This window comes from Epinephelus lanceolatus, chromosome 7, assembly GCF_041903045.1.
Source record: "Epinephelus lanceolatus isolate andai-2023 chromosome 7, ASM4190304v1, whole genome shotgun sequence".
Taxonomy (NCBI): Eukaryota; Metazoa; Chordata; class Actinopteri; order Perciformes; family Serranidae; genus Epinephelus; species Epinephelus lanceolatus.
This window is the reverse complement of record NC_135740.1, coordinates 14,276,320-14,303,626: the sequence shown is the minus strand read 5'-3', so window position 1 is coordinate 14,303,626 and position 27,307 is coordinate 14,276,320. Positions and strand designations below refer to the sequence as shown.

General features: G+C 41.5%; 2 protein-coding genes across 3 annotated transcripts; one reads left to right on the top strand and one right to left on the bottom strand.

Annotated features, from left to right (window-relative positions):
- Window positions 1-912: 912 nt before the first annotated feature.
- Window positions 913-9,898, top strand: cnot7 (CCR4-NOT transcription complex, subunit 7). The gene is made up of 7 exons (XM_033632560.2): window positions 913-1,094; window positions 1,777-1,900; window positions 1,982-2,175; window positions 2,552-2,713; window positions 4,722-4,866; window positions 5,018-5,128; window positions 7,353-9,898. The coding sequence occupies exons 2-7, from the start codon at window positions 1,784-1,786 to the stop codon at window positions 7,482-7,484; spliced, it is 861 nt and encodes a 286-aa protein (XP_033488451.1). The 5' UTR covers window positions 913-1,094; window positions 1,777-1,783; the 3' UTR covers window positions 7,485-9,898.
- Window positions 9,134-27,307, bottom strand: zdhhc2 (zDHHC palmitoyltransferase 2). Of its 2 annotated transcripts, XM_033632557.2 has the most exons (14): window positions 26,834-27,307; window positions 22,374-22,400; window positions 19,169-19,263; window positions 18,296-18,416; window positions 18,030-18,099; window positions 17,887-17,919; window positions 14,994-15,114; window positions 14,819-14,857; window positions 14,522-14,654; window positions 13,777-13,903; window positions 11,108-11,200; window positions 10,699-10,814; window positions 10,508-10,585; window positions 9,134-10,426 (listed from the first exon to the last, which is right to left on the bottom strand). In XM_033632557.2, the coding sequence occupies exons 1-13, from the start codon at window positions 26,958-26,960 to the stop codon at window positions 10,545-10,547; spliced, it is 1,143 nt and encodes a 380-aa protein (XP_033488448.1). In that variant the 5' UTR covers window positions 26,961-27,307; the 3' UTR covers window positions 9,134-10,426; window positions 10,508-10,544. The 2 variants fall into 2 exon arrangements, with proteins under 2 accessions (XP_033488448.1, XP_033488449.1); XM_033632558.2 differs by lacking the exon at window positions 14,819-14,857 and having other exon boundaries at window positions 26,834-27,295.

Sequence of the window (27,307 nt, the reverse complement as noted above, 5' to 3'; positions counted from 1 at the left end):
TCTTGACTTAGAAAGTAGAAAGTAGTTTTATTTAGAGTGACTGGGATGCTGATTGTAAAAATAAGCTGTGTCAGATTTTTATAGTGTGATTTTTTCATGCTCCATTGTGTTTTTGGGGTAGGCAGAAATTGCAGTCCAATCACCTGGACAAATAAAACCGACACAATTCACGTGGCTATATACCGCAAGTGGCAAATGACAAATTATGCTTTTTTTTGTAATTTGGGCAAACCAACCCTCTAAAAATGTTATCCAGCATTTGTATACTTATTTTACAATAGGTAAAATCTATACAGAACTCACACAGGTTGACCGATGACCAAGTACTTTTATTCAACAGTAGGGATGAAATCCAGTTATGTCCCCCTCCTGTTTAATTTTTTAACCATACACATATAAGATGCAAGACGTGCAACAGTTTATGTCTGAACATAAAAGAAAAGTTATCCAAGATCTAATGCTTCAATGAAGTGTGGAGATGTATTAGCATAAGACTGTATGAAAAGACAAACGCCATGGGGTGCTGTGCAAAGATATTAATTAACTAATTAAAATAAAAATTAGATAAATAAAAAAAGTGCACATACCGTATTCTTTATAGTTTGTATTTATTAATTAATTTATTTTTACCTGTGTTGTTCCTGTTTGTGTTGGTTTCTCATTAGGTCTTGATAGATAGATAGATAGATATATATTCACAATGTATTTGTGTCATAACAGGTGACTAATAAATAAAAAATAAAACTGCAAAATAAGGCTTAATAATATGAGTAAAAAATGTAACAGTGTGCGGACAAAAAGAAGTGGGATAATGTTTAAATGTTTAATTTTCGTTTTTACACATAAGAAGTTATTGAGGCACGAGCACTGGACAAATAGGACGCGGTCGCATACGCACATGACATGTGTGTCTTACGTGATGACGTCGTGTTGTAGGCTCAGCTATGATGGCAGCCGTGGGTTGACATCGATACATTACAGAATATAAACTATTTAAAAGTTAGCGGAAAAAACCCCGACACAATAACGTAGGACAAACTAACAGTTTTCAGATAGTACACACTTAATCACACATCCGCCCGGTTTGGGGAACGGTAAGTTCACGAGGCTGCAGTGAGCTTTGCAGTGTCAAAGTGGCGCTGAGTGTGTACCAGTGAGTGTGTGTGTGTGCAGCTAGTTAACTCGTCTCTTTCACGTTTTGCACACACTCATATTTATCTGTCGAGCTAGCTGTGTACCTGAGAAGTGTGTCACACAGCCTCCCACATGACAGCCAGCACTGTCCTGCTCATGTTAGCATGTTGTCTGTAGCCTGCTAACTGCTACAGGTAACCTAGCTAGCCTAAAGTGCTGCTACAGACTGCCTGCGACGAGCTAATGTTAACAGCAGCAAGCAAAGCGCGTCCAGCATGTCATGAGTCAAGTGTTAGCACAGTTGTTAGCGTCTAAATAACTTGTTAATTGAGCAGTTAAGGCAAAGTGTCCCAGCTGAGAGGAGGCAGAATCCGCTCTGAGGTTGAACTAGCTTCAGTGTTGAGACTGACATGGAGGTATCAGTGAATTGACACCCAGAGCAAGTTGTTTTTATGCAAATAATATTGCAACATTATCTATTGTAAGCCAAAATGGTCTGTCAGCACTTCTTGGGTGTCATATGCTGTATGCCTTTGATCTGCCACCTCTTACCATTTGATCTGTCATAGGTCAGCATGTTGGGGCAGCTCTATGACCAACTGTCGTCTCTTCTTACTGTATGTCTTATCTCTGTACATGAAGTGGCACTATGCCCGCAGCTACTGTGGATCACAGCCAAAGAATATGTGAGGTTTGGGCCAACAACCTGGAGGAAGAGCTGAAGAGGATCCGACATGTCATCCGAAAATACAACTACATTGCTATGGTGAGTGGTGCACAGGGGATGAAAACTGTCTGATGCAGCCGGATTTACATTCTGCATCATGAGCTGTCTGTCTTCTCACAGGACACAGAGTTTCCAGGTGTAGTAGCCAGACCGATCGGAGAGTTCAGAAGCAACGCTGACTATCAGTACCAGTTGCTGCGCTGCAATGTGGATTTGCTCAAGATAATCCAGCTGGGCCTCACGTTTATGAACGAACAAGGGGAATACCCTCCGGGAACATCGACATGGCAGTTCAATTTTAAGTTTAACCTCACGTAAGATGACTTCTCCCACTCTTTTTTACTTCTTATGTGCCATTCAAATTCATCCATAGCATGTAGTTGAGTATTTGGGTAGAGTATCTCAGCTTGCTCACAGCATGCACAGAGGTGAGAGAGAGTTACACATTTAGCTTCAAAACAAATCACCTAGTTGGCAGTGTTTCAAATGCAGATTGTCATTTTAGAAGCCTGAGGGCAAAATTTAGAAGTCTTTGAACTGCACACACTGACAGAGCACAGCACCTGAGTCACAGCTTATAAAATGCAGACTATTTTTATAATTATGATGTGCAGTTACTGCTCTCATACTTGCTCAATTGTCTTTTGTGGTTGAAATAATAACAGTGTGACATGTGTTTGTCTTCATCAGAGAAGATATGTACGCACAGGACTCCATTGAGCTCTTGACCACTTCAGGGATTCAGTTCAAGAAGCACGAGGACGAAGGCATCGAGACGCTGTACTTTGCCGAGCTGCTGATGACATCAGGAGTGGTGCTCTGTGATGGGGTCAAGTGGCTGTCTTTTCACAGGTATATTGCCTTTAATGTTTTTTCTTAAGCAGACAGTTGTACATAAAGTAGAGAGCTGCACAGCAACAGGATTCATATTTGCAGAAGTTTTTCTCCCAGGTATAACATCTCTTACTTTCACTTTTTGCATGTCCGTTAATAATCAAACACTGATCAGACACATTGTGTTTATTCTGGTATAATAGGGTATTATTTTATTGTGTTTGTGCACCACCATATTCATGATACGCACTATCTTTTATCCAAATTTTCTATATTATAAGTGTGCTAATGTGTAGTATATTTTGTCATGTCTGCACACATGCATCCCCCTGTGTTTAAATGTTTACTCATGATATTTGCCATGGCCTTTCAGAAGGACCATGAAAAGCGTCAAGATTTTTTTTTTGTAATATACATTTAAACTGGATATAAATATCCCGCTTAAGTGTGCTGGTCAGTTGTAATAAACACTTACATAGTTATATTTGGTCTTTAGTGACGAGCAGCCTTTTGCAAGTTTTTTCTACAATCTGCAGCTTAACATCTTCATTTCATACTCAGTTTCCCACTGTGTCTCCATGGCAAACTGAGGCTAAAGATAACCAGGCTTTGGAAAAATAAACAAAGCTTAGGTATGAAACACCACTGTCATCTGTTTCAGGTATTTAGAACACATTTTTACCAACAGGCTTTAATGTCATGTTGTTTTTATTTATATTGTTTCCTGGCGTATTTGTGTTTGTTCTGTTTTTGAAATCCTATTTCTTTAAAGGTATACTATGCAGGATTTCTTGACTAAAGTAATAGAATAGAATGATCTTTACTGTCACTATACACATAATCCCTCTCAATCATCACTTTTGACCCGCTAGAAGTGTGTGACAGTGTGTTTATCTTCAGAGACTCTGCTCTCTGCCTGTATTTTCTTCTTCTTTTGCTTTGTTCAGGACGGTCTGGGGGCACAGAGTGCAGGAGGAGGTAGCGAACAGGTTCCACAATGTTAGCAGCAGCCAGGCATGCAGGTGGAAGCTAAAAACATTGCAGACACAGTGCAGGGGAAAAACAAAACAAAAACGCAAATATAGTGAGGCAAAAGCCAAGCGGACAAAGCTGGATTTTGCTTTCACTTTCACTTGTGATACTGTTTATAAAGAGTAGCCCAAGCATTTCCTGCATAGTATACCTTTAAGTCATCCTAATTGTAACTGATTTTTTGTGAATTATCTGTTAGTGGATAATTGGTTTGTTGTGAGTATACTTAACGTCTTATTCACCGTTTTTAGTTTCTTTTAGCCACTGATTTATTTGACTTGTTGTTCATTAGGAAATTAAAAGCACAACAACGTATCATGACACAAAAATCCCTGAAGATAGCACTTAAAAGCATTACTGAAAGCACTTACTTCCAAGAGTCCTCCATAGGAATGCACGATAATATTGGCACGTCATCTGTATTGGCTGGTGTCAGATTTAAAGAGACTTCATAATCACTAAAATTAGGTGGAGAAAATAGTGGCTGTATCTATCAGCATCGATTATTGGCCAAATAAGTTGTTAAATACCGGAATATCTGACATTGGCAAAAAATCCAATATCGTGCATCCATAGTCCTCAATGGAAAACACAATACATGGCATGGCAGATCGATGGAAACAAACAGTATACAATGTAAACCTACTCGTTCCCCTGGCAACACCATGCCAGTAGTTCAAATTCCCTTCCTTAAAGGTGAACCATCAAGCCTCCCCTCAAAGCCGCCTTAGCTTTTGTTTCATAAATTGCCTTTGTTGAGCTCTGTGTAAAATGCAGGGGAAGAGGTTTCCATAAGGAGATCTCGGTGTTGTTATTTGCCCTTACGTGTGCAGGTGCAGGCGTAAGAACAAGAAAGCCAGTCTGCCTGTCTTTGATTATTTTTCGTGTCATAGCAGATTGGAAGTGACAGTATATCTCAAAGCCTCCTGCTGTCTGCTTTATACAAGGACATAGTTAAGAGTTGTGCACGTGTTTGTGTGTATGTGTTTTGTAGTGGCTACGACTTTGGATACCTGATCAAGATTCTGTCCAACGCAAACCTGCCTGAGGAGGAGGTGGACTTCTTTGAGATTCTTCGCTTGTACTTTCCAGTCATTTATGATGTCAAGTACCTCATGAAGAGTTGTAAAAACCTGAAGGTACCTAGATAAATATTTCAGCAGGTAGCTCAGAGTTTCTCCTGTTTTATTCATTTTAAAGCTTCACACCTTGATGTCTGTTGTGATCTCTTGTGAGTGTGGCCCTCAGGTTTTACTTTGACTTGATAGACAGACGGTGTTGTGTTTTCAGGGAGGGCTGCAGGAAGTAGCTGAGCAACTGGAGCTGGAGAGGATCGGACCACAGCATCAGGCCGGCTCTGACTCTTTACTCACAGGCATGGCTTTCTTCAAGATGAGAGAGGTAGGCTCCTCAGGGCAGAGAGGAGAGCCCTGTGAAACTCAAACCTTGCAAAGCCAGGTCAAAGTGTTACTTAAACCGTTTTAGACTGTTAATCTGATGGCAATTTAACATGGAAGTCTCATATCTGAATACGCACCCTGGTCAGTTTTACATAATAGCCATGAAGCCAGTCTTACGAAGTAACATTTCAGTATCTTTCAACGCGGCACAAGTCTAAACGCAATCCAATCAGATAAACAAAGGCTGCTGCAGCACAAGATAAAACATGCAGAGATTAAGAGACAGATCCCTTTAACAATTTTTATAGCAATCATCTTTTATATTCAAAATCAGTTTGATAAACTATGAACCACCGTAGAAGAGTTAATCTCCAGTTCTTGAGGATTCTTCACGTACCAGACCAGAATACAAAAAGAATTGAAAAAAACACACAGTACAAACAGCAATAATCTAACCAACAATTTCTCTCGATATTATTCATGTATAGTTATGTCAGCTGCACTAATGACTTAATAAATGTGCAGCACTCATAGCTGCTGCTTCTTTGCAATGGTCTTTTCCCCTTCCTGCCCCCTTCAGCTCTGGCTGGTTAACATAAAATGCGTCACCTCTGGTGCACCGGATGAGAAAGTCGACACAGACACCACAGCTCTAGAAATTGCGAAATACAGAGAGCTTTCCCTGGCAGCGATAGGCGTAATCAGCATTGTGTGACCTTGTTTGGCATGACTTTCATTTCTCAGTTAAAGTCCTACTCTCCAGCTTTAAACAAGAATTTACATTAATGTTTGGTCATGTCTGAGTGAAGTCATCACAAACATCATGTGACATGCCTGAATGACAATATGCTGTCACTCTAAATGTAACCTGAATATATTTAATAGAAGCAGATTCACACAATTTTCACATTTTGAGAACAGAAAACTTAATGTCTTTTAGCATTTTTTATTGGAAAAAGTAACTTCAGTGATAAATTGCCTGTCAAAATAGATTTGTTTTTGTAAATTAACTTATGTTCTCATAGACTAATGAACCAGTCACTTGCTTCTGTCTTCTATTTTGTAAACACAGTGCAGCTCTCTGGAAACTACAGTGAGATGTGTACATTTCTCAGAATACTTATCTAATGAAATCTGAGTTTCTAAAAAAAAAAAAAGTGATTTGCAAAGCTGTAAATGATAAAAAAAAAGACACAGACAACATATAAAACGGACAGATTTAAACAATTCCGCGTTAATGGCTGTGCAGTTCACTTTATAGCATAATTTACCAGCACATTGAGCTGTGAAGAAACACTCCAGTGCCTGTATTTCACATAATGTAAACATAAGCGTAAGTTTATGACCAGTTCCAGTGGATATGATTTAAACCAGATGTATTTCATAATACGACATTACAGTAATACTTCGCCTGCAAAATTACCATTTTCACATCATTTACTCACCATGTGTTACATTGAATTCGAGAAGAAATCTTGCTTTACCCGCATGCCTCCAGTAAATGAAGAATCCAAAAACAAAGAAAATTCTTGATTAATTGAAGTCATTGAGGTCCGCATTAACAACAACAAAGCTACATCAAGAAGTCTGTTTACAAACTCTCACACAACTTGTGCAGTGTTATCTAAGTGTCATTTATCCAGTCGTATGCTCAGTACTTCCTAAACAGATAGACGTTTATCGAAGGGAAACTGAACTAGGAGTGAAACTTGTCTTTGCTCTCTTTAAAGCCAGACTCCATTGACAAAGACAGCAATTTTATGACACAGAACACAGGAGTTGCTGGTCTACTGCTGCCTCCATAGGTAGTTTGTTTATGTTATTGTGTGAGTTTGGTGTTTTGAAGGGTTAGTTTGGATTTACCAAAGTCACACAATAGCACAAACAAACTACAAATCAAGGCAGTGGTAGATCAGCAGCTTTCCTGTTCAGCAAAGTTAAATTATTGTTTTTTTTCATATTTGTTTTTTTTTTTTTTTGGAGTCTGGCATAGATACATTTTTCTTTCAGTTCAGTTCCCCAGCAGAAATAGCTGTCTTTTTGGGAAGTATGAGACTTCAATTCATCCAGAATTTGCTCCGATATTTGGATTTTTCATTAACTGAAGGCATGCAAAGAAAAATCCCAAAGTTTTCTTCACAAATTCAACCTAACACAAGGTGAGTTTTCCTTTAAATGAACATGTGTCTGTTCTCAGTATCCTATGTTTTGTGGTTTTCCCCCAGATGTTCTTTGAGGATCATATCGATGATGCCAAGTACTGTGGTCACTTGTATGGGCTCGGCTCCGGCTCAGCCTACGTCCAGAACGGAACAGGGAACGCTTACGAAGAGGAGGCAAACAAGCAGCAGTCGTGACATCACTTCTGAAACTCTTCCCATCCTGCAGTTCACATGCACAATCGGTGCGGCGCTAAAGCCAAGCTTCGCCACCCGGATGATGATAACAATAATGGATAAACAAGAAAACATACACACGTCATTTAGCAAACTGCTTCTCATAGGCTCTGCTCACCTTAGACAACTGAATATGATGGTCAAAAAAAATCCCAGCTGTCCTCACACATGCCCCTGCTGGCTGCATGTGTGTGTGTGTGTGAGTTTAGTCTTTTATTCCTACGAAGCGGTGTAAATCAGTTGAATTTAACATGCTTGAAAAGATGGGATTTTAGTTTTCCTAAAATGTTCTGTAGAAATGTTTTTGCACTTTAAAGCTCTAACCTGATTTTATATGGAAAGCTGAAAACAATGTTTCTGGTGTCTTTCTCCTCTTTGTTGCCTTCTCTACGTTCCCATTTTACATTGAGAACATAAACCTTTAGCATCACAACAACCGCTCTCACCACGTTCAGCCTTAATATTAGCTGCTTTCTTGTTCTTTTAAAACTTTAATTTATTGTCTTGGTTATCTGACATCCAACAGACGCTCCACTCGACGCTGGGACATCACGTGTCCCCTTCTGTCATTGGATCTCTTTTATGATAACAAGAAAGGGAGTGTGTTTATGTGCACATTAATATTTCATTGAAGTTTTTTTCATTTGTTCATATAAAGATAATGTTTGTAATGACCTGAATAAGCTCTAATCCCACTGTGAGAAGCCTTTAACTAACCGGTGTAATCTGCTTATACAGTATGCAGATGGGGATACTAAAAAAACAAGTGAACTCATTTTCCTTTATACCATTAGTTCTTCCTGTTTGTATTCATGATAACGTTCAGAATAATTGCTTTCAAGGATATTTACAGTATGTACTAGGTGCATACAGAGGAATATGGGTTGTTTGTGCATGTAAACACCCTCATTGACACAAGCACATATGAACACATGCATCACCTTGTCGACATGGTCTTGCAGTTGATTTCAACCAAATTCACCAGACCTTAAAAAACTGAAAAGTATAAAAACACTCGCCTGCAGTAAGACATGCTGAGATTACCCTGAACTACTCTGTTGAGAGTAAATTTTAGTTGAATTTAAGGGTTTGTAGAGTTCTAGTGTTGTAATAAAATAAGAGAAAACTGTTACTCGATGGAAAAATGATAGCATTGCCTTTTAACATGCATCTTTCTGTTCCAGTGGAGTTCACTACACTTGTAGCTCTGGCCTTTTGAATGACCTTTTTTTTTTTTTTATGTATTGCTTTCCCGTTCATTCATGCTGCGTAGAACAGCCGCATGTACTAAAATGTTTGAATAAATGCTGTGTTGTTATAGTAGTATCCTGAACTTCCATAGGTGTGTGATGACGTGTAGGTTCAAGACTTCTTTTAACCTCCCCGAGCGTCAGAGACTGATAACTGAAACGCTTCTCCTTCTTTCTGCAGCACATCTTCCACACTGTAACGGAGTAAAAAAGGAATATGCAATATACAAGAGGATTGTTTTTAGATTATTTTGTAAATAAAGGCTTGAAACTTTTTCTACCGTACAATGCTCTTGGCCCGTTACATCCCTTTAATGACTCAGAGTTCTTCTGGACGTGCAACAAGGAGCTGAAGGAGGCTGAAGATGAGCTCATTTTATTCTTTAAGGCATCACAATTGTACAGTACATTGCCTCACACATCCATATTGTCTCTTGAGTCATACAGACAGAAGAATAGAAAAATATAGATTGACACTGACTGTCACAATGAAGCTTTTTTTTTTTAAACAAGCATACATTCTACCAAATTTTCAGTGATGGTTTAATCATTTCCAGTCGGAGACGAGAACAGACAGAATCCTCAGAAGGTGAAAAGATACTGCACAAAGCAGCTGGAGCTGATTATCTTTGTTTTTTTGCTCTGTAGTACATCCACAACATCATGTTGTGAGTTAGAAAAACACTCCACAGTATCTGCTTTGTGATGGTGAACAGATCTGCAGCATTACACAGAGGCTTTTGCTGGCGGCCGGTGTGCCGGCCCTCCAGAGACAGTCAGGAAGCTTTTGGCCGGCAGTTTGACGTGTACTGTTATGCTACCAGACAGCTGATTAGATATTTGGCAGAGGGGACGCACGCTGTCTCAGCACCAGCTTTCAGGTGTTACAGTGTGACAGCAACGTCCTCACTCATGCTATAACAAGTCAGAAGAGCCCTTATTCAAATGTAATTACTAACGACTACACTTTTTTTTTTTTTCAAATAAATCCAAGCAAAGGGGAGAACATCCTGTGGTACAGTTCACTACAACAAGGTGTGTTTGTGTTGACATCCTGAGATGAGAGCATGCATCGATTCAACTTCCACGACACTCAACATGGTGGGTGGAACACCTGTCCCCCCTCCCCCCTCCAAAACAAAATACTTCACTGGAAGAAAAAAAATGGCCAAAGGAATATCAGTTACATCACATCAACACCACTACTACTCTATACTTCATGTGCAAACATTTGGCAGACTCAAAACAGCATTTACCTCTGCGCTAAGCTACGGAAATAACAAATAAACATGTAGATAATTCTGTCTCCGTGACATGAACTGGGACATACAAAAGCAGCTCAGATTGTTCTTCTAGTATACAAAGTGCAAAACATCTCGTCCATGGCTGCTCTGTGCTTATTCATATACAAACAAAACATGATTGTTGGAATGCAATTTGTTCTGAAGCCCAAAAACTTTCAGATAGCAGCAGGAGTTGTTGCTGATTGCAATAAGAGTAATACTGACGGATGATAATTAGGCCTATATAAGTCTGATCTCAGTCATGTAAACCTCTCAGAAGCAGGGTGCAGTACGGAAAACAACAAATATTGATGATGTCACCACGTCACATTCTGATAGGCACAAACACTGAGGAGGGGGCGGCATAGACCTGTTGGATGAAACACATGGTAATAGATGTTGATTTTATATCTTGATATGTGGATAGTTTCTATAGGACTGAAACACTCACTTTTTCTTGAAGGTGTCACCTCCATCTGTGACTCTGGTTACGCTTCATTCTCTATGGTCATCCCTGGGTTACTGGCACCTGAACGAACATTTAAGTCATTAAAAGTCAGTGTTTCTCTTAGTAAAAAGTTTTCTCGGGGTTATGTGAGCAGGCAGCTATTGAGAAACTTATTAAAAGAAATATAACTTCACCCTTCCTGTCTTTGTCTGTTGCACTGTCACTCTCTGACCAGGAGGGAGTGCTGGTGAGCAGTCGGCTCTGAGACTCCCTCAGCGGCTTGGAGGGGAACTGGCGGCCTTCTGCTGCACTGCAAACACAAATACATATAAGCAGGGGTGAAGCCAGGAATCCTGGCCCCAGCTGTGGAGTATTTTGGGCTCACTTTCTTCTCTGAATAAAATTCTCTTATCATCATAATCCTATGATCTGAATTATTAATTAAAATTGCAACGCTGTGACTGTTTCAAGGTGATTCCCCTGCATCATTAAACCTACAGGCATAATTAACTACAGAGGGCTGACTTGCAGTTGTGCAGCTCTTTTGTTTCTGTGCTTTACTTTATGTGATGTGATGTGTGTGTTTCTACGTGTTTTACTCACCCCTTGTTGGCAGGGTTGGAGCCAGTGGGTGATGAAGGCTGCTCCGGGTCCAGATTCACCAGACAGGTTGGGAACGAGCACCCGTCACCTAAACTGGAAGCCAGCAGTAAACACAGTAGAAAGATGTTTAGATAACTAGCAGGTAATAAATCTGCTTCACTGTTACCACAAAGAAATTGTTTTGCAAAGCAACATAAGAGAAGAAGCTTCCCATGAGTTTGAGTATCACAGTGGGGGCTTAGTTTACAGAATAAATAAATCCATAGTAACCAGTTGTTGCAACAAAATGAGCTTCTGTCTCCCATTAGCAGCTGAATCTGAGCTGAATTGTTTGTTTGTAAAAACTTGGGGTTTATGTTTTAATAATTTGCCTGCGATTGCCAAAAAGCTGTATATTCATAATATTATTCATTCTGTCAGCATGAATTACTAATTTTTGCAAAACTGGAGCTTCGGCATGAATTCACAGTGGTGTTGTTGTTGTTGTTTACTGAAGATGGTGCTCTCTTGTCTCCTCTGGGACTTTCCCCTCTTCTGAACCATTTTGTTTCAAACTAAGTGGCAGGGCTCTCTAATCCCCGAGCTGAGGAGCGACTTCATTCATTCAGCACTTCTCTGACACCCTGAGTCAGATCATTTCAACTACAGAGGCACTGAAGAAGTGTGTGATGTGTACCATCGCTGTGCCTATTGATGCTGATTGTCAGGATTTATATAATCAATATGAATGAATTACAGTTATAGATGCAATCGTGACTTTGAAACACAGTATTAGATTTTAACATGATATGATATAGCACCTAAAAACTGTACATCATCATCATAATGACCTTAAAGGGGGCCAGTGTGTAGGATTTAGGGCCACCTATTGGCAGAAAGGGTACATAATATTCATGATGGGGGTCACGGGGAGAATGGAGCCTATCATGGCTGACATTGGGCGAGAGGTGGGGTACAACATTGAAACACTGAACACTGAACATTGAATTTCCCCTCAGGGGGATTAATAAAGTAAATAAACTTAAACTTAAACCTGGACAGGTCGCCAGACCATCACAGGGCTGACACATAGAGACAGACAACCATTCACACCTACAGGCAATTTACAGTCACCAATCAACTTGCATGTCTTTGGATTGTGGGAGGAAGCCAGAGTACATGGAGAAAACCCACGCTGACAGGGGAGAACATGCAAGCTCCGCACATAAGGGCTCCACCACCCTAGGGTTTGAACCCCCCCACCCTGGGTTTGAACCAGGACCTCTCTTGCTGTGAGGCGACAATGCTAACCACTGCACCACCATGCCACACTAAAAAAAATTGTGTTTTTGTTGCCTTAGAATGAGTTGTTTCTATCTACATTGGAAGCGGGTTGCAAATTTGTGTTTCCTATGTCAGTAAAGGCATGACCTGCCTTACTCTCCCTCTGATAGACTAGTACTTGTTGCTTGGTCAGGGTAAGAATATCAGAGTTAGCCAATTAGAGGCAGTGTAAGGCAGAGTATGGCGGGTCAAGCCTTCGGCATCCTAGGAAACACAAATTCGCGAGCAGGTCCTCTTTTACCGAGTCCTCCATATTTTTCTAAAGTAGCCCAGAATAGACATATCAAACACTGGCTCTTTCACATTTTTGCATTTGCAAGCCATCTGCTATACACTTGGCACACAGGAGAAGCCTCAGTTCTGCAACCTCACCACTGACGCCACTAAATCCTACACACTAGACCTTTTTGAACTCTGAGTCGAGTTTGTGCTGTATACAGATGCGTGTGTTAAAAATACAACTGGACCAAGTGGCCTCCATAAATATTAATGCATTATATAACTCCTAATAACTCATAAACTGGACATACCAGCATAATGCACTCACGTACACTTGATCAGTGTGTAATAAAGAAAGAAAAGATGCCCTTGACATCATGTTTTGACGCATTGCCAAGGATGTAGGTTTTGTTTCAGGTTTTTTAAAACGGGGGGTCTATTGTCCTCTGCCAGAAAGTTTAGAGCATTAAACATTTAATTTTGTACTTTTTGGTGATTTTTTTTGTACCACTTTGTTCCTTTTCTGCATCAATGTATGGCGTAAATGTCTTTTGTCAAAATAAAAGTCCTCTATTGAGACCCATAACCCTGATCTGTGGCTTCTCAACAGGTTTGATTTTCCTGATCCCATTTTTAGTCGTAGCCACACCGCAGGTGCACTGGGTTGTGGTTGTTGAAGCAGAGCCGGAAGTCTCTGACCTGCTTGTCCTTCAGTCTAGACTCAAATTACAGGTCATGAGGGCTGCTAGACTGTCAAACAACCTGCTGGGGGAAGTTATCAATAATTATAGACTTGCTTTACTGAATTTGTTTCTTTAGTTTGCCCTTCTTAATCTTATATTTCTTTTTAAATATAATTTTATCTGATAAATAAACCTAAAGGATTTTCTTAAGAAGAGATAAAATAAGATTAGGTAAGATAAAGTAGACTTATACCCTGAGGGAAACTGCTGTGCAGCAGCTGCAGTGCAAAGTTGGAGAGTGCAGAGACAAAGACTCCATTATACAAAAAGACTAAAATAACATAACAGTAGGTGCAAAATATAAAACTAGATAACAGAGGGGTGAAAATAAGATATATATTCATGTCTTTTGAATATCTTTGACAGTTGCCCATGAGACCTTACCCAGAGAAAACAGGAACAGGCCAGTATTTAACTTCATCACCAAAGACCTGGCGGAAGTTCTTACTGAAGCCCAGACTGAAGCCATTCTTATCGGTGCCGTGGCGAAACACTGGAGCGCGCACAGCCTCTGAGAGGACACACACGGAGAAGAAGAGTCAGTCTGACATGGAGATGAATACATGCAGCACTCCCTCTCAGTCTTTCTGTAATCTATTATTCAGATTAATAGCAGGAGCCCATTCAGACAACACATGAACGACTCCCGCTGAATGGCTGCGTCAATGAAACAACTCTGAATGAAAGTGTCTTTGTTGTGCAGGAGTAGCAGATCTGAGGACTGTGCCACCATGTGTGACTTCTCTTCCTAGCAGTGTCTGTTACTAAGCTGCTTACTGCTCTGAGCCTTGTGTCTTTGCATTACACTGTAACATACTCCTCTGGATAATCCACTCTCCTAAACGCACAGACAAAGTGTGCCACTGTGCACACATAATGAGAGACTGCTCCGTCTGATAACGGCCCAGAGAGGCTCATCAAATCACTGCACTGATGAGGACGGTGACTGACGGTGGGAAAAATGCAATGAAACATCCTTCATCATTAGTGCAAAGACGACACCATAAGCAGCAGATAGTGAGCATACACAGAGCTGAGCGAGCTGCTGTCCTACAGAGGCTATATAATTACTGCATCCACAAACAGGATACACACACACACACATGTAGGTACGATGCACGCCACCTACCGAGAGTGGATCTGTTCTTGCAGACGAGCCAGCAGTGATAGATGAAAAGTGAAGCCAGGCTGACGGAGAACATGGAGGCCGAGAAGAAGAGGAACAGGATGTGGAACTTGGCCTGAGTGTCTGGGAGGCCGTTCTGACGGGGAAATAACAACCAGACAATCAACACAGCTGAAAACACAACACACACAGGACACTAAGACACTCTGAGACTGAGCGGGATCTGAGAGATTTCTACTCAAGTGTTCTAGGGGAGCTCACTGAAGTGCTTCTATCTCAGTGCCACTAACAAGTTCATACCAGGTATTCTCTCAGACGGAAATGTGCTCTACCTCCAGCCTTGTGAAAAAGAAAAATACCAAATGTTTAACACAGACTGCATCTTTCAGATTTGATTAGAGATATTTAGTGCTAACCCAACACTTTCTAAAGAAAAAAAAAACAGTATAATCAATTGTGGGCACGCTTTACTTACCAGCCAAAACTTGATGAAGTACTGAAGATCTGTCGCAGTTATAAAAAGGCAGTAGAGTAGCGAATACAACAAGAACAGCATGAAAAACTTGTAGTTGGAGAATCCCACACAGTTGTTCACCCTGTAGCACGAATGAAAGGATGCAGGTCAGTTTGCGAATATAATCATCATTAATACATGTTCAGAGCTTTTCTTTAAGGAAAACTCCACCTGCAAAATGATCATTTGCATATCAGTTACTCAACTCGGTGTTACACTGAATTTATGAAGAAAACTTTTCCCGCATGCCTCCACAGTGAGGGATGAATCCAAAAGCGGAGAAAATTCTTGATAAATTGGAGTGAAAGGGGGTCCACATTTAACAACAGCAAAACTATCGCAAAACATCTGTTTAAAAACTCTTAATCAACTCATACAGTATGATCAAAGTCTTATTTAGTCCAATTAACCTCTGGCTAAGCCCCGCCCTCAAACGTGATCAGCCAATCACAGTGCATATAGCCATTCCCATACACTCAGACATTCTCTGCCTGGACGTTCATTGAAATGCATTACAGAAAGTCAGTCAGTTTTGTTCAGTTTTATGAGCTTTTTCTGAGATTTGAGGTTTAAAAATGGTCAAACGGTGTGCATGGGGTACATGCAACCCCGACACAAGGTATCCTGAGAGGCTGGGCGACGGGGCATATTTTTTATCCTTTTCTAAACCACATCTCAACCGAGAAAAGTGTCTCCTTTGGATAAAGGTGTGTGGTAACGTTAGACCACAACATCAACTCAACGTGAATAAGATTAACAATGATGTCTACATCTGTTCTAAGGTAAGTCAACATCATGTTTGAGCCAACATATTGTCACTTTACTGGAAATAAATATAAAGTTATCTCTAACATCTCTAGCTAACGTTAGCTAAAGTTAGCCTTACGTTAGCTCCTAGCTGCGTTGTTCATCATGTCACCTTGTTTGCTGGGAGTTCATTAGCCTATTTTGTTCTAGTTTTGTACTTTGGTGATCGTACATCATTGTTAGCTGTTGTCCAAAGGGCTCTAGTTAAGCTAACGTTAACTTCTGGAGTTTAGCTTCATTAACTTATCTGTGATCGCAGAGATAACAAAGGTTGGCAAACATTATGCTGAATGATTCAGTGTAAATACTGTAGCACCAAACCAACGGAGAGACACTCTTGGTAAAGATGGTAAAAAGGCCCTTATCCTTTTCTCATATACTGAGCCAAAAACCTGAACTTCAGTGGCAACGAGATGCGGTTCACAAGCGTACACTGTGACCTGTAAATTTTGCTTGTAATTTAAGCTTTTCATCGACCTTCTCAACAATAAAATGCTGAATATCCCTCCAGTGCGTAGTTTAGGCCCTTTTGGTTACCTCTCAATGACATCTGATCATTATGTCTCAAAAATTCATCAGTTGCCTCCTGCGAAATGCCGTGTACTGACACCTGCCATAGCGCCGGACTGGTCACTGAATGTTGATATTTTGTCCAAGTGACTGGAGGGCCTAGTCCCAATTAGAGGCCCAGTAGTTCTTTTTTTATCGACATTCTTCGGACGAATCAAACTGGGTTGTTGGCTACCTCAAATTAAGTGTCCATTCCTTGATTACCCTGTAAGTTATTCATATTCAAGCATTTTTCATAATAAATAATCCAAGCTGTGAGTATTGTTTTAACGGTATGCCGGGTGTCGTAATCCTGGAGCACCGTTACACTCTCTCTCTCTGATGTGCTGTCTATTCATACTGTTTTAAAGAATCAATTTGATCGTATTTCTCATCTTTGCTGAGCAACAGTTTTGTGTGAAAGGAATTAAAGACCTGTCCCATATATAGGCCTCCTGATTTCAGTGATTTAAGCAAATAATAGCCTTGGCTATTGATTTAAGTTTTAAAGTATGCCAAAGTGTTTTATATTATAATGTTTTCGCCAAAACGCATGTGTTTGGGGGATGTACTGAGCACATGACTAGATACATGAGACTTGGATTATACTAAACAAGTTGTATGAGATTTTGTAAACAAATGTTTTGATATAGATTTGCTGTGGTTAACATGGCCCCCATTTACTCCAGTTCATCAAAAATTGTCTCCATAATTAGATCCTTCATTCACCGTGGAGGCATGCAAGAAAAACAAAGTTTTCTTCACAAATTCACTGTGACACAGGTTGAGTAACTGATATACAGATAATCATTTTGTGGTTGAAGTATTTCTTTAATGCAGAGATACAGGAACTGAAGAAACACAGTGCAGCAGAGGAACAGTAAATATTGGGGGTTTTGTGGATGTGCAAATAACTATTCCAGGCAATTTTTTTAAATGACCCACTTTCCGTCCTGTTTGAGCCTGAAAAACAGGTAAATGCATCACAACTGGCAGAGCTTCATACGGAAACCTTCAATCAGCAGGTTTGTTTCATGTGAATTAGAAGCCCTGTTATTCTCAACCAATCAGGGATCCTGAGGACACACTCACACCAGAGCATTATAGAAAACCACCTATTGCTTTATGACATATGCTTCTATTCAGCTTCTTTCATGAAGCTGAATTATTGCAGATTTGTTTTGTCTCCCTCTGCTGCCAGAACGTGTCATCTGGCAGGATGAGAGGTTACTGTATTAAAATCTGTCCAGTACACAAGCTCTTTGTGCTTCCATGTGATGTGTGTTTACAGGCCCTGTTAACTGGAATGTGACTGTGAAGTGTGATGCTAAAGAAAAACTGTTTCTCCCCCGATGAAACCATGGAGCCTGAATACTCTGGGGCCTTTAATGAAAAGGAGATGATTTAATGATAATGATATAACAACACCATGTGAGTACAGTGGTACATCAGTACAGTGCCACTGATGTTAGTTTTAAATCCTATTGCCACTACATACCACGGGCAGTGGTGATCCATCTTCAGGATGCATCTGTAACACAGCAGGGTCAGACGTCAGTGTAATTGAATCTTACTCTGCCTGCCAGAATGCAATATATGGTGTGGTCTGATCTCTATAGGTGCATGAGCAGAGAGCCATACTTATCACAGACTGAACAATGGTGACATCGATCAGGCTTCAGCAGCTGGCAGCGGTCACAGAAACGGATTGCTGAGGAGACACAGCCAATTCAATCACACAGCCGTCAGCAGCAGCCTGTCTAACACTTGACCACAGACTTACAAGGTGACGGGGGTGAAATGAGCTCTGAGAGCTGCATGTCAGTCTAGACTGCTCCTGTTGTTCTGCATCATCAGCAGCAGCAGCAGCAGCAGCAGCAGCAGCAGCAGTGTGCGTTGTACTGTACCTCCAGAGTTGGTGCGGGTGTAGATGGGCAGATCCTTGGCTATCCTCCTCAGGATCTCCTGCTGAGACTCTCCCCGATCTTCACGCTCCAGCAGCTCTTTGTCAGAGTAGGACAGGTGAAACTATGTAGGGCGGAACGCACAGGGAAAGACAAACAACACCTGCGATTTAGCAATAGCTCAATCTGTGAGCAGTGCTGTTGATTTCTAATGAATCAAATCCTCGCATTTTTCAAACAGAGTCAAATCATTTGTCAGATGAGCTACAAGCTGTCTTAGTGTCAGTTACGCAGGGATGTCTGTCGCTGTGGAGCCGCAACTCAGTAGGCTGCGAAGGGAATTTCTGTGTCTTCCATTTGTTTTGATTCTTTCTGCCCCAGCAGGCAAATGGGAGCAAAGCAGCACTGAGCTGAGATATTACTTTCAGCCACTCAGGCAATTTATGATTGAACACTGGAAACAAATAACTCTGATGATAACAAATAGCACAGCACACATGAAGTGTGACTTTTATTACAATCCCAAAACCTCAAGTGATCCAGTTTTCACATCTCATAAAAGAAAGCCTTCATATGAGGAGCTCCGCCTCGGTTAGAATTGAAACGCAAAGGTGGCTTGTTTTTTTTTTTTTTGTTTTTTTCTCTCAGCGCCCTTGCTAAGATGTATGCATGTGTGTGTTCACCCTGCAGAGCCAAAGTGCTGCGGTCAGGATCAGAGCCATTACAGAGCAGCTCCAGGCACTTCCACTGGAAAGTATTATTAGTCTAAATGCAGTGTTCAATCACACGGGGAGGCTGTAACCTACATCTGCACTTCTCACCGTGCCTCATCATCCCAGCCGACAGTAACACTGCATCGCAGACAGACACACTCACCTCCTTCAGGGGGTTCATGGGCTTGGTGAAGATGGTTTGCCAGTACGCCCACACAAACATGATGAAGATGACATGGTACACCAGCAAGTATATAACTGAAAGCAGACAAATATAAACAAATCATCATCATCTATCATCAGTGGTGAGCATTTAACCATTTTCATTTGCAATAATAACACTGGTGTGAGTCAGTGTAATTTCTTTAGTTTTTAATAGCAAATAAAAAAAATCATTTTTGATGTCACAATCAGTATTTCATCATTATCATTCACTGTAGTAATGCACACTGGGTTAGTATGAAAATGTAAAAAGAAATATGACCAAATGCACAAAGTCAGCTCTAATAACTCAGCACTCACATGAACACGACTTTGATTCAGAATCTAATAATTTCTAACATTGTGTGGTGGGAGAAATATTATTGCAGTAGATAGATTTACAGTATTTGAGACTCTGAGCAGTTATTTTGGTGTCGTCTCTGGTGCTGATTGCTGCAAAATTTTGTAAAGATATCAGTTTCGTGTAGCTGCATTTAAATCTGACTATGAGAGTGAAAAATACATATTATGTTTAGTTCATAAATTTGCATATTAAAGGAATACTTCACCCACAAAATGATCACTTGTAAATCAATTGGTTATACGATGTACCCTTGAATTTGTGAAGAAAACTTTCACATATGCCTCCACGATGAATGAAGGATTTAAAAATGGATATCAGTGATCAATAAATAAATATGTTCGCCCTTTTCCATGGAGGCATGCGAAAAACAAAATTTTCCTCACAAACTGAAGATAACACAGCATGGCTAATTGATATTTAAATGGTCATTTTATGGGTGTAGTATTTCTTTAAGGCAGTGACAGCGTGTTTTTTTACATTTCCAGAATAAACAAGACTAAGAGTCTGCAGCTAAGCTAGCAGCTCTGTGAGGCTGTGTTTAGGCACAGTGGTGCATTGAGGTGAATGCTAACATCAGCATGCTAATAATGACAGTGCCAGCATGCTGATGTTTTGTAGACCTAGCTTCAGTGTTCACCATCTTAGTTGAGCATGTCAGTAGCATGCTAACATTTGCTGATTAGCACCAAACACAAAATACAGCAGAGGCTGATGAGAGTTTTATTAGTTTTGCAGATATTTGGTCATCAACCAAAGTATTTGCACAAACTGATATTTTAATCTGATGGTGGCGCTAGATGAGTCAGGGGATCACTACAGTGATTACATTTCATCCAGAGGGGGACTAGCTCCAAGGTTCATGGCAATCCATACAATAGTTGTCAAGATATGTCACAGCTTCATCCCACAGGCTGTAAGACTGCTGAACTCTGAACTCTCACTCTGGTTACTGTCACTCTAATCTCTCAAGACAGATTCTGCAATCTACATTGTAGAATCTGTTGGCAGCCCTGTGTGAAAGACGACTGGGGGGGGGGGCTTTGAGTCTGAACGATGCTGCGCTTTAGCCAATCACAATGGAGGGCGCACAGCCGAGACGTGCAGGTGTAGGAGGCCCCTTCACTTCCAGTTAGTCGAAAAACTCCGGGCTGTGCCTCCAGAGGTAAAGGAAGAAATTTTTTTTTTTTTTTACCGATGGATTTCCAGATTGCTGTCACTCTACACCGATCAGCCAAAACATTAAAACCACCGACAGGTGACGTGAACAACATTCATCATCTTGTTACAGTGCAATGTTCTGTTGGGAAACCTTGAATTGTGACATTCATGTGGTTGCCACCAAACACGCTCCACCCACCTAAACATCAGTGCAGACCAGGTACCCCCCCTTATGGCACCATGTCACACCACAAAAACTACTCAGGAGTGGACCAAGGAACATAACAGAGACCTCAAGGCATTGACCTGGACTCCGAATTCCCCAAATCCCAGTTTGATCAAACATCTATGGGATGTGCTATTACCCCACCTCACAACCAACAGGATCCAAAAGATCTGAAGCCAACGCGTTGGTGCCAGACACTATAGGATACCACCCAAAGGTCCTGTGTTCATGCCTTGACAGGTCAGAACCAAGTCCTGTCCAAGGAGGGCCCACCATGGATCGGGGGTACCTCCGGGGTACCAGCATGTCCCTCAAATGTTCGATCAGATTGGGATCTGGGGTATTTGGAGGTCAGGTCAACGCCTTGAGCTCTTTGTCCCATTCCTCGGGTCCTTCCTGAGCAGTTAAGGTGGTGTGGCATGGTGTGTTGTCCTGCTGGGGGGCACTGCCATTGACAAGTGCCATTTACTTGGGGTTTACTTGGTCTACAACGGTGTTCGGGTGGGTGGAGTGCATCAGGTAGCATTAACATGAATGCCAGGATCAAAAGTTTACCAATGGAACATTGCATTGTAACAAGATGATCATTGTTATTCACTTCACCCACCAGTGGTTTTAATGTTTTGGCTGATCACTGTATATTACATAAAGACAGTGTACCTTCCTTTAAATCAAAGCATACATTGTACATTGTATATCACTTCCTTCATATCTTAATTATGTTACATTTATCGTTTACTTAATTTTGCACTACTTTATATCCTTATATTTAGCTTCTCTTTTTCTCTACCTGTGTGATTTTAAATCATTACTATGTTTAATAAATACTTAAATTGCATTGTTGGAGGAATCTGTGACCCTAGTTTTTTATTGACAATAACTGCTCTTGTAATTATTGTTTATTTGACAATAAATAACCTTGCACCTTGAAAAATGAACCTCATCTTTGCAAGTCAGGGATCACCAAAGTCAGTGGGATGCATCCTGTGGGGACCATGAATGTGTGCACACTTCTGTAAATTTCTAATGGCAATCTATCCAATATTATATATTTCACTGCACTAAAGTGGTGCATCGACTCACTGACAGACCAACATTGTTATCCCTACAGCCAGGCTGCTAGAACATCTAAAAATAAAATGTAATTGTGTTCTGGTATCTTTCAGTTCATCTATACACTACAAAATGCACTCTGAATAAAAGTCTGCATTTATACATATAACTGGGATAATGGAAAAAAAATCTTATGACACACTTCCGGCTGATACAAGCTGATTATAGTGTTTTGATGTGGGCTGCCTCTGCCAGACTGAAGGCTGCTGAACCTCCTCTGGCCTAAACTCAACATCTAACAGATGCAGAACAGCTAAAGACACTTGTAATTCCTCTTGATTTTAAACAGCATTACAAAACACTTACCCTTTTCTCCCGTGTCTTCAATAGACTCTGAAAAATGAAAATGAAAAGACACAGTCAGGCCTTTGTTGAATTAAGAAGGTGAAACATTAAACACACATTTGTAGGTCAACATTAAAAGTTTCTTTTTTTTTTTAATCCTTGGCACAGAGACCACCTCTGCGTGGTGTATCGTATATGATAGACTGACAGTCGGCTTCTGAATTCAAATCAGCAAAACTGAAACATGCTGACTCTGTAACCCCTTAATACCACACCAGTCATAAAATCAATACACAGCACACTCCCAATCGAATAGCTCGACTTATTGATCCTCTCATGTAGACAAGCATAACTGTGCATTGACAAAAAGCATTGGAAACAACAGGAGTGTGCTGCACTTGATGAGCACCCCAAAACCCTCATACACACACCCACAGTGAAACAGTCAAACATAAAAACAGACAAGCAGAGACCTGTTGGAAGAAATGAGCTGAGACTGTTATATTTGTCCCAATATCTAAGCAATGATTAGCTGAGCATACAGAGCCATCCATCTTCAGCTGTTAGCCTGTGAAGCAGCACACGCGCACGCGCACGCACGCACACACACACACACACACACACACACACACACATGCGCACGCACACACACACACACACACGCACAAAGCAGGAACTGAGGAAAGGTGAGCCAAGGAGCTAAATCGAGGCATGCAGCCAGAAATCAGCCTTAAAAGCCCCACAGTCTGACAGTGAAGCATAAGTGTATGTGTGATTAAGAGACTGTGCAGAGACATATATTAAAATGTCTATGAGTGCATTATAGTCACTGTGCTGCTCTGTATCTCCTCCTGTTTGCATTTTTGCAACAACAAGGTCGGTCCCCTACAATAAATGAACTTCAAAAAGCCAAAGAGCACCTGATTCCGCATTTTTTAACAATCTTGGAAAAAAGGACCAATTGTTCAAAAGCTGACGTTCGGTGCTTTAAAAGAAAGTGGGTCAACCGCAGATTGCTTGGGGTGAATTATGTAAGCCAGACAATGGGATTAACTCAGCTACTGAACAAGAGGTATCAGCTGACAATACTTTCACACAACTGTCTCTGTGTCTGTTTGCAGAGCACATGCTGGCCCTGAGCAGCCGCTGTCCTGCCCTCCTGCTGCTGTTTTCATCTGTCCGTCCCATGTGACCCGGATGCATCACAATGTCGCTCTTGTTCCAATGAATGCAAAACAAGATGGTCTTAAAAAGCCCGGTGAAACAATGATTTTGCTTTTCTGTCACACTGCAGTAATGAAGGATGTCTCAATATCTCATAACAGAGTCACAGCATCCAGTAACTCGAGAAGAGGGTCATCCCGGGACAGACGCTGGCTGTCCTCTCTGGTCAACAGGGACGGGTTTAGAAAGTTTTGAATCAGGGGGCCAGACTGGGGCACAGTTTTAAAGAAGGGGGACACTTTGGCATCTTTGTGGTCATTTTGAGTGACTTTATGGTCTTTTTGTGGTCATTTATTTGTCTTGGTGGTTGTTTTTCCATGTCTTTGTGTTTGTTTTGCATCCCTTTGTGGTCGTTTTGCATCTCTATGTGGTGTTTTTGCGTCTTCTTGTGGTCATTTTTTTGTCTCTTTGTGGGCTTTTTGCATCTCTTTGTGGTGTTTGTGCATCTTCTTGTGGTCATTTTTTGTCTCTTTGTGGTGTTTTTGCATCTCTTTGTGGTGTTTGTGCGTCTTCTTGTGGTCATTTTTTGTCTCTTTGCGGTGTTTTTGCATCTCTTTGTGGTGTTTGTGCATCTTCTTGTGGTCATTTTTTGTCTCTGCGGTGTTTTTGCATCTCTTTGTGGTGTTTGTGCGTCTTCTTGTGGTCATTTTTTGTCTCTTCGTGGTGTTTTTGCATCTCTTTGTGGTGTTTGTGCGTCTTCTTGTGGTCATTTTTTGTCTCTTTGTGGTGTTTTTGCATCTCTGTGGGGTTTTTGCGTCTTCTTGTGGTCATTTTATTTCCCTTTGTGGCAGTTATTTGTCTCTTTGTGGTCACCTTGTGTCTCTTAGTGGTTGTTTAGCATTTCTTGGTGGCTGTTTAGTGTCTCTTTGTAGTCATTTTGTGTGTCTTTGCAGTTGTTTAGCATCTCTTGGTTGTTGTTTTTTGTCTCACTGTGGTTTTGCATCTCAGTATTGTCATATTGTCATTTTGCCTGTGTATAGAGGCGATGCCTTGCTGCAGAGGTTGCGAGCTCGACTCCGGCTTGCAACCCTTTGCTGCATATCGTCCCCCCACTCTCTCTCTCTCCCTACTTCACACTGTTCACTCTATCCTGTCCATTAAAGGCAAAAAGCCCCAAAAAATAATCTAAAAAAAAAAATGTTTTCTGTATATTATCCTACGAAAATTAATGTGCCCAAATTCATACACATCCAATGCATTTTGAAAGGCTGCGATCACGTGACCAATATGCTGACAGCGGAAACAAGGAAGCAGTCCTGAGCAGTCTTGCAAGGAGGTAGGTTGGGGTGGGTCACCAAAAACAGACCTTCCCCTGGAGTCGTGTGTTCATAACTGTGTGAACTTTGATTCACTTAAAGGCGCTGTATGTAAGAATGTGGCCAAAACGGTTACTGCACTCAAATTCAAAATACTGCCACGAGTCATGTCCGCCCCCCCTCCCTTACAGATTCGAGGTTGCTGGACATCGGCACACTGGAGACTGATTTGTTTGCCCACGGGTGGCTGCCGTGGCAGGGCCGCATCGCCACGTCCTTGATCTGCGGTTTTCCAGCGGACCGTTCGAGCAAGTTCGGCTTCTCTGCTGCTAACACTGCTGCCGGGATACAGCTGAGGAGGAGCCGGCTGCTAATGCTATGTACCGGGACACTGCTAATGCTGCTTGCCGTGCTGCTGTAGCTCAGTCGTAACTGTAACTGATGCTGAGACTCTACTGACTGTGTGACTGGTAGATGGCGGTGGGTGGCGCAACAGGCCAAAACACAAATTCAAAATATAAACATGATTTGCGGACTGTAAAAATGTTTTTTAAATGCGAATATTCTGGCTGTACTATTGTTGTCCATGAGATCAGTATGTTATATGAACATTATTCCTTAGTCTCTGTGACATATTAGGAGGATTTTACGACTATTTGCTTTAGAGTTCTTACATATAGCTCCTTTAAGGGAACATCCTCACCATGTTTCTTTTCCTAAACTTGACCACAGTAACTTAACTTGCCTAAACCTAACCTCTGTAATTTCACGTTAATTACGTAACTGTATGTCAAAGATGCAATGTCACTCATGGGGCGCTACTTTGAAGGATACTGTTGTGTATGCATTTTTGATAGGATATCATACAAAGCATTCTATGAGAATACACTGCAACGTCTGACTAAGGAGTGGGGGACACCATGGGGGGTTAAATCAAATTTCAGGAGGGGCCTGTGTCACCCCTGGCCACCCCTCTGGCCCCAGTCCTGCTAGTGAACCCAGTGACTCCTTACAGTACATCTCAGGTGTAAAGACGAGCAGAAAAACTACCCTTTCAGCTGAAGCTGGATATCATGTCTTGCTACATTTGGAGGAGCTCAGACTTAGGAACAGCCCCTCCCTCCCTGTGTTTTCCTCTGTTTGGTCTCATTAAAACATCTCCATTTCATCCCCCTTTTTTGACAGAAGAGATCTGCTTTCCTAGTGGTCTGACAAGCTGCCAAATGGAGCACATGAGTAGGCTGCTGAGACTCCTCTGAGACATCCTAGAATCCATTACTCACTATCCAGGTCAACTCTGTGTTCACCGTTCACCAAGAAGGCTCTCTGTCTGTAACCGCACCATCTAACGCTCAGCAGCCGGAGGGAGCATGAAGGAAGGAGACAGCCCTGACTCAAAAGCCATCACAGTCAGACCGCTTGCCAAAAGATAATGCTGCTGGTGTTGTGGTGGAGGATATAAATTCAGATAATGAAGCTCTGCAACTACATAAGCCTGAAGCTATTACAGTAAGTCTCTAAGATAGTGCTGATAGAGTGGTAGTGGTGGACTCAGATAATGAATCTCATGGACTCATCCTATTTTATACACCCTGTGTTAATGTATATGTCACAAAAGCTCCTTCAGAATAAAAACAGGTTGTTAAAACACTTCTTATTCTGTGAGATGATGAGGATTTGGAAATATTCAACTTGTGTTTGGCATGCAAAACCACACTGGCACTTCTTTTTAACAATATGCTGACAAATCCTGCTTGAACTGTTGTTGTCATGTGACTGACACTGTCCACACACTGCATAAACAACAAGCCAGTCGTCTGCACCCCCCCCCCCCAAAAAATCAGCATTGACCACAAACTGCTGAAACACTAATGTCTCCCCACCCCATCTCCAAAAAAACCACACACACCAGTCAGAGGCATTTCCCCCTCACTCACTCATTCACACAGACATAAACACACACACTTCGTCCTCATACTACCCAGACAGCTGGGGTCTTACCTATGCAAAGCTGGAGCACATAGGCGTAGTATGACCACGCCACTATGAGGGCGATGAAGAGGACCGGGATCCAGTACAAAACTCTCTGACAGCCCTTCTTGATACTACGCGAGCCCGACGGTGCCATAGTCTAGGAGCGGATCATTTCTCGTGCGCATTCGTCTGTTTACTCTCCCTCCCTCCTTCTCACTCTATGTGTGTGAGTGTGTGTTTGTGTGTGTGTGTGTGTGTATGTGTGTGAGTGTGTGCCCGTGTCTTCCTGTAGACTGTCACTGCATCGTTGCTCCGGCTCTGATCAGCCTAGTCGGCAGCTCAGACGCAACATCCTACAGTCCCAGCCTCCCGCCCGTGTCTGATGCCGCCGCCGCCGCCGCCGCCGCTGCCGCTGCTGCTGCTGCTGCTGCACTGCTCCCCTCTGATCGTCCTGCTCAGATCACTGGTACAGACTACAACAAAATATCAGACGGCTCACAC

Bases quoted from the DNA above. Each gene is read 5' to 3' on its own strand.
- cnot7 (XM_033632560.2), top strand. From the start codon at position 1,784: ATGCCCGCAGCTACTGTGGATCACAGCCAAAGAATATGTGAGGTTTGG. The intron at 2,714-4,721 runs GTATATTGCCTT...TGTGTTTTGTAG, and splicing joins AAGTGGCTGTCTTTTCACAG to TGGCTACGACTTTGGATACC. The intron at 5,129-7,352 runs GTAGGCTCCTCA...GTTTTCCCCCAG, and splicing joins CTTTCTTCAAGATGAGAGAG to ATGTTCTTTGAGGATCATAT.
- zdhhc2 (XM_033632557.2), bottom strand. From the start codon at position 26,960: ATGGCACCGTCGGGCTCGCGTAGTATCAAGAAGGGCTGTCAGAGAGTT. The intron at 18,417-19,168 runs GTGAGTGTGTCT...CGCCCTACATAG, and splicing joins CCATGAACCCCCTGAAGGAG to TTTCACCTGTCCTACTCTGA. The intron at 13,904-14,521 runs GTAGGTGGCGTG...GTGTCCTCTCAG, and splicing joins CAAGAACAGATCCACTCTCG to AGGCTGTGCGCGCTCCAGTG.